The sequence below is a fragment of the Daldinia decipiens genome (assembly GCF_022478715.1).
Source record: "Daldinia decipiens strain CBS 113046 unplaced genomic scaffold F4813scaffold_3, whole genome shotgun sequence".
NCBI classification, from domain to species: Eukaryota; Fungi; Ascomycota; class Sordariomycetes; order Xylariales; family Hypoxylaceae; genus Daldinia; species Daldinia decipiens.
In genome coordinates this window covers 919494-927194 of record NW_026054546.1, presented here as the reverse complement: position 1 = coordinate 927194, position 7701 = coordinate 919494, and the positions used below count along the sequence as shown (strand labels likewise).

General features: G+C 45.2%; 1 protein-coding gene across 1 annotated transcript; it reads left to right on the top strand.

The window, feature by feature from the left end:
- Window positions 1-5427: 5427 nt before the first annotated feature.
- Window positions 5428-6878, top strand: F4813DRAFT_385483 (uncharacterized protein; the record flags this gene model as incomplete). The annotated part of the gene is made up of 2 exons (XM_049246260.1): window positions 5428-5565; window positions 5622-6878. The coding sequence occupies 2 exons, from the start codon at window positions 5428-5430 to the stop codon at window positions 6876-6878; spliced, it is 1395 nt and encodes a 464-aa protein (XP_049103777.1).
- Window positions 6879-7701: the final 823 nt, after the last annotated feature.

Genomic DNA, 7701 nt, shown 5'->3' with positions numbered 1-7701 from the left:
AGTCTAAGATACTTTGGTCAACACATATGTGTTCGTTTATCTTAGGTAGTTTTGGGTGCTTCCAGTGATGGTGGCAAGATTGAAGTGCTGAAGAAATATCAGGTCCTACTTATGTTGATAGATCTTCGGTACAGACATTGCATCGAACAAGTGTCAGATACAAATGATGTGATAGGAAGAATATTATTACCAAATTACCTTTTAGTGGTGCGGTAGTATGTTCGACAACACGTACATCATTCGGGAAGCATTCCTCTCCTTATCTTCCACCATCGCAGCATGAGCCTCTAAACTCCCTTTTAATAAACACGTTTTCCTGTCTTAGCCGGCTTGACAAGGCCCTCTCATGCCATCACCGGCACGGGATCCTGTAACATGAAATCGCACTTGCGCTAAAGGCTGGGCCAGATATACGTTGGACTGGTCGTTAGAAATATTCGGCTTATAAGTTTTGCTGGGGGTTGAAGACTAAGAATATCGAATCGGAGCAGCTTGTGTCGGGGCGGAGGAATTCCTGGAATGGAACTGCTCGTACTATTCCGTAAGGTATCGATGGAAAGGGGGATGACTTAGGCGTCCTTCAACTTGGCAAGTGGCTTCACAACGCCTTGTACCTCTATCAAACGGTCCTGTCGCTCTGGAAAAGGGTGGGTACTTATTTGCAAATCCCAAGTAAAGGACCTTGTTCACATCGACCATGAAATACCTCACTGAGACGCCATTAGTGTCCATCGCTAAGATCAACAGTTATTTTAGGATTCTATTGAGAGGTGAGGTTGGCAACACCTTCAGATGGCCTAGGGATTTAAAGGAGAATTGCCTACCTAAGGTGAGAAACCACAGTGGATTATTAGGTACATGTATATATATTCTGCTATGGTGAGAATTCTACCTCTGGGATCCGAGTTGTATATACTATGAATCCTGTGTTCTGTCATGAGCAAACCAAGGATCTCTACATTGATGCAACTGGCTGAATGCTTTTAATGAGGCTTTCATGGGATAATAGGGGCAGAGCCTTATCGGTGGGAGTATCATTATACTTCATCTTGGTAATATGGACGCCCGTAACATCGTATAGCAGAGAAAATAGGGGCAACGTAAAACCCGAAGAATACGGCATGTTAAATTTGAACTGGTGAGTTTCGCCGATGGTACTTTACGTATTGGTTACGCGTGTCTGCGGCATGCCGACAGAAATTTCAGGGGTTTTAATTATGGTAGGAATACGAATGCTGGATGACAGTAGGTCTAGTATCCCTTGACCTTACTGCTTGTGACTCTCTTGTCTTTTACAATAAATTCTCGGGCGGTTTGTCTTAACTGAACTCAGAACGAATGCATTCTCTACCTACAAAATCAAAGCTGCCTAGAGTCGGGGAAAGGAGTATATTCGACACGCTAGCTGACGAGCTATTATTAGTAACTCAATGGTATTAGGAGAACCTACAATAACGCACACATAGGGCCCTAAACGGATGAATTACGAAGTGCCAGTATGAGTAAGTTAATATATGGGTGGCCGCGTGAACGTATGAACGGTGTAACCCACTGAAGCAGCATCTGTCGTTGGAGTAGGACGATTCAGCTGCTAGGCCGGCACAGCAAGAGGAACCCTTCGGGCAGAGCTGGAGATCGAAATTTCTGGCCGAGCAAGTAATCTCTGCTTAATACATGAGCATGTCGTTCTGTGAGCACTGCTTTGGTCCAGGTCTAGGCAGAGCGTGGAAGGCTCTGATTCAGCAATAAATAATCCTTCATGAGTTTTCGCGAAGCCCAAAGCATAAAGTGAGTTAAAACCAAAACTATCTTTCAGCTATAAGAGATCTATGTCAAACTATAAGCTACAGTTGAAGCTGAACTTGAGCAGTTGGTAACGATGGATGAGGCCCGCATGATACTTGATAAAAAGCGCGCCTCTCGACTAACGGTCCTAGGCTAAAGCCATACTGTTATGCCAAGCAGAAATATCTTCGTAGATCAAACTTGTGGTCCAAGAGTCGCGAAACAATATGGAATTGATGGAAACGAGACATGGTTCGGATAATGGCATCGCCCTAGTAAGGAGTAATCTAGTAAGTAGGTAGTATCGAAACTGCAAGAGTACCTAAGGTAATCGCCGACAGTGATACCCGTGAAGTCTATAACGTTGGCGCCATAATCTTTGTCGACAAGGATGTGCCAGTTGACATTGTACGAATCATCACGCCGCTGGCCCGGCAACTTGGGATGCTAACTTAGCGAAGTGGCTCATCTCAAATGCAAGTGTATGCAAGCCGGCCGGCCTTGTACGTCGAGCTGAAATGCGCCATTGCGGATCGTGAGGTTTCACTTGTAAGATAGAGCAGCCTAGCTAGCCGCACCTATAAAGAAGAATGTCAAGAAATCACCTAATGCTTGTCGTCCAATTCCGCAGAACTTTTGCTTTTCGTGGACAGAATTCCGCGATTTCAGCTTGTTGGCGGAAGCCATACAATGCAAGCCACATCTGTCGTCTACAGCGTAGCATCTTGTACCGAAAGACGGCGTCGCCGTAATTATTCATTTTATGCGCCCTGCTGATACATTCCAGCATAATTCTTACATTTATCGCCAAGATGTAGATATTACGCGTAAAGTGCGACACGTACGGGGTTTCGACGGCGACATCTTCAATGTTGCAGTTAGTTTAAATCAGCAAGTCGCCTTTTGATGCCTTGTTTTCTTTTCGGGTAAAAAAGGTATGTCGAGTATGCTCGTGGATGTGCTTTCTTCTTTCTTTCTTGGTATGTGACACCGCTCCAAGGACCAACGAAGCTTGATGTTTGATTTATTAAATGCTTATGTTGATGGAATTATTGTTTTACTGTACTAGGTTTATCCCGAGTTAAGTCGCATTTAATGCTGCCGAGAAGAGTAATGTGACCTGGAGATCCCGTTGCTACGATATCGCTCTTGTAAATGGATCGTGTTGATGAGGACGTATTCCGTACAGGCCAATTGGATAAAAGACAAGAGATGTTTAAAAGTCAATATGGCGCTAACATATTCAAGCAGACGAAGCAACAAACCTCATTCGCTATTGTTATGCCATTCTGAGACATGGAATGGTCTGGAAGTAGTTGATGAACTATCATCAACCAGTTGCGATAGGTTGAATCTTGAGTGGATTGCGAGACCTGGAGAAAATTACATGGATGTAGTTTAATGCAGCTATGCTTAGCCTGTACCAATTGGCTGGTTGCTTAGGTATTCTGTGGCACCCATTATGCAAGCCACCGTACCACCAGCCGAGTCCTTTACACTAGGTTAGGTTAGAACAATAGAAAGTGTTCTACGCTATCTACGCTAGGATACGCTAGTATCGGGATACACAGGTAGTATTGTAGATGCCGAAACTAGGATTGTTTACATAACAGGTAGGTGTGTATTAACTAGCGGGTGAAACGAAAGGCATTGTACATAAGTTGGTCTTTGGTCTTTACCGTCGTACGTCGTACGGTTTCGGGCTCGTTTTTACTATTAGGTACTCTTATAAAGACATCCAATTCATTGTTCGCATGCGGGTAGTATGATCAATCTAGCCAATGATATTAAGTTTCAGAGGTCCCCCTTTTCCTCTTTCGTCTCAATCAAACCTTCTATATTCTAAAACCGGCCAAGATCTGCTTTCCTCGTCATCCCATCAGACTGTCGTCATTTCCTTTTATCTTGCTCCTTCAATACCTATTCCTTTCTAAGACGCCCGCCCAGTGAATTCATGCAAGCTTGAATCATCTTTAACAAGTTATCGTCATTGTTATCATATATTCGTTCCCTTCCAGCCAATATTCGCCGACGCAACTATGAACTGCATAAATCATAAGATAGTAATAATAATGCTCAACCTCTTATCTCACTGTGACCATCCTCTCTCAAACACGACTCGGACTGAACCTTGAATGAATATGGGAATGGAATATTAAGATCACATTCGATTTTTCCCCTGACCGGTCAATGGTTCATTAATGCAATCTTTAACACGTTTCTTAAGTCTAAAATACGCCCCTTCTAAGCCATCAAGTCATCGTGACTCCTTGAGTACCTAGCTTTCAGCCTTCCCAAGCCCCCCTCATTTCGTCTTTCTGGGTAGTGTAAGGCTTTCTACACTAATGCATAGGTACATACGTCTTACGAGCAATACGATTTTTACATGCCTCCTACAATTTGCTAGACTAACCTAGGCCTTTCTCATAACCGTGTGAGAGAGGGGGTCTCTTACGCGGCCTTAAACGACCCTTACATTCGCAATCTCACCAGCCTATGTACTTTTTTTAAGCGCCGGCCGCTAAACAATTCGACTTACGGCGCTTCCGTGCGTCCAAATTGTGAATTCTATTGGCCAATTCATTGAATTTGCCTAAGCACAAATAGTTGCACTGCACAATTACTACGTTCCTGCGTCTGTCGAAACATCGCAACCAAAGTTGGCAACCGTTTCAGTCAATTTATGGTTCTAACTTAAGAACTTTCCGGCGGTAAATATTCTTATTTAACATCGGTGGGCGGATTAACCAATATATACCCCTATATATCTCCAATTATTTTCATCCTTTTAAGCCTACGACGCCATTTTCTCATTTTTACCATGGATCCAACTACGACGCTCTTTACTTTTATGCTGTGAGTTTTTCTATTACAATATCAATTCTTTTTTTTATATGTTTTAGCCTGGTGCTTCCGTTCACTTTCGAATCCGACCTTGTTATTATTCGCATACGCTATTATATTCGCATTATTAAGACATTTATATCCGCTCGGCATTTTCCGACTTCGATCATTCCTCAAGCAGAAACGGCACTTAGAGGTGGCACGACATAACGCCTCATAACATTCATTATTCTAGAAGATCCCGATCCGCTGGGACTTGAAAAAGAAACAAAAATTGACAAACCCAGCGCGATATCTCCGGACAGGGGTTCCATGCGAAGGTCAGATATTGCCTACTTAACGACAGTAGTTAAGAATTTGCACACCCTGTCAGCCCTGTTGTTCCCTGTTGTGGAGTTTGCCCGATAATTGGGGACCATGTCCATTTCCGAGCATCGTATCCTAAGAGGAGGACAGCCAGCCACCGTTCCTGTTAGACACGCCCCAAAAGCAAATGTTGTCTAGTGACCTTAGCCCGCTTACACCCATACCCTGTCCCCAAAGGTACCCCGAGTGAGACCCCTGCTCATCACTCGATGCCTGCCTAGAAGCTAGTTCCAATGCCTGTCCAAGTGGCAGATAACAATGATCAGCTTACATACATGTCTTCTGCTACTTATTATTCACTACTCGCCCTATATAGAACCATGGTGGAACTCGATCTAACATGCAAGCTTACCATATCGTAGTCAAACTCATCCTTCTGTCTCATCAGTCCGGCTACTTGGGTCGTGGGATAATTTTACAAAATACCACAATATGGAACGCGATATTCGACGAGACCGAAACCAGTGGCGAGGCTGCCATACATTCAACAATATTGTATGTGACGGCGACCAAGTCAAGATCCATAAACGTAATGGAGGGCTAAAGATGGGTCACACATATTACTATTATGTGAGTCTACAATTATGAGTCCTAAACATTCCATCCCTCGCTAACAGTACTTCAAGTATGAGCTGGATGGTTCGACGGAGACATATGATCCTTCCATGCCCACCACTAACGCCTGTCCATATCTTCCTGGCCAAACTGTCAATACCGTCGATGTTCCTCGGGAGCATTCTCTGTCGAGAATTCGAAGTGCTTCGATGAATTCTCTACGGACTACTGACTTCAAGACGATGAATCCAAAGGATAGGTTTATGACCCCACGGCCGGCTCCCCCGGTGCCCAGCCTTCCCGACCTTCGTCTTGGATCTTCGCCAGCAATGTCGTTTGTCCACAAGCGGTCGGCCCGCTCCCTCTCGCCTGCACCTAGTTGGAAGGGTGCTGCTCGGCGGTTCTTCGCACGTAAGAAGGGATATCAACTGGACAGCGACGCCGGTAGTGAAACCGAGGTTGAAAGTCACTATGATGGGGAAGTCAGACATCTCGACGAGCCTAGAAGCATCACGCCGGGAAGCGTCCGATCTCATGATATATCTCTAGAGACCCTCGAGAGATTTCTATCAGACGACCTACCTCGGACTGCCCCTGTTGCGGAGCCGTCACGATTGTACATACCAGACGAAATTGCCGAAGAGAATGAAGACGATGACAACTTTGCGACGTCGGCAGTGTCTGAGACCGCGCCTTTTACGATGCTATCACCTCCACCGTTCCAACGGAGCCTTTCGTCAAGTTCAGCCAGGGATTATAACAACGGATCCACGGTCACCATAGCTTCCCCACAGGCCACGCAAAACAACGTCACTGCAGATCATGTTGGCGTTCCATCTACAACAGCCAACCTGAAGTTCGACGATATTCCACGGTCGCACTTTTCCTTCTCAACAACGTCATCAAGCTTCGTTTCTACATCATCGCCGCAGTCAACCGAGTCTCATGATCGCAATCAATTCTCATACTTTGACGAATCGGATAATGAGGGGGGTGATATCTTTCCTGCAGAGAATGGATCATTCGCTGTTCAAGGAACCCGCCGTAGCAGCAACGCGGGGCGCAGCGTTCGCAGATACAGTGACTCGCCAATTACGAGTTATAGTCTGCCTCAACCTACAACGCACGGCAGCAAGCCTCTAGACACTCTAGACACAGGTCGTATATCCACAACGGCACTTGGAACAGATTTAGGTACCAGATTGGATAGCGGTGTGGCCTTCGATAGTACCAGCCTTCTAAGCCGTCCAAGTATCGATTCTGGACTGGTCGATTTAGTCAGCGACATGGGCTGGATGGCCGATGTGATCCAGCCCAAGTTCGTCTAAATTCACTTTCACATATCTTGCATATGTATCTCACAAATCACTTTTTTTTCTTTTGTCTTGATCTTTAGCGAATATTTAGAATGGGTATAGAACAGGTTTATACGTTGTCGCCAACGGGGTTTAGGGTAAAGGATAGGTAGTATAAAAGTTTGGGATTTACTATGTACTTTCTATTCATTCTCTTCACGGCGCTTAGTGGGAAAAGGAGACAATGGGGTTTTCTTATACCCCTGTCATTTCGGTGGGATGCGGCCTACTGGCTTCTTAGAGTAAACAACTGGTTGTTTGCTTAAAGCTACCAATTATGTACATTATGATGGATTGGGCGGGCGGATCTAATGGGCGATGGTGTCGGATAGACTACGATTTTCTCGTTCTCTTCAATAGCTTCTTCATACCAACATGGGGCCGAGGTTACCAGTAGGTCAGTCATATTGGACAAACGGTTACTTCTCGTGAGACGGGAAGGTGTACTACATAGACGAAAATACGAATCCTAGACGCTATTAGACGTCTCGGTTCCCTACCGTACCACATGATGTCCAATCAGTTGTCTTAAAAGTGACCGTTACTATGTATTATTGTACACTTTCGATGCAGGTACCAACTCGGACATATCCAGCATCTGACTCATCTGACAGATTTTGTTCCTGAATTTCTGGATGCACTAGTGCCTGATCAAGGCTATAACAGGCAGCCCGGGCAGCCTCGTGATCCTATCCCTAGCTGCACCCCGGAAAAGCTGACAGGCACAGCGTAGTATTTTCCGTGCGCAGCGCATACATACGAGCCCACAGCATCCACACTTGCGCAAAACCGGGCA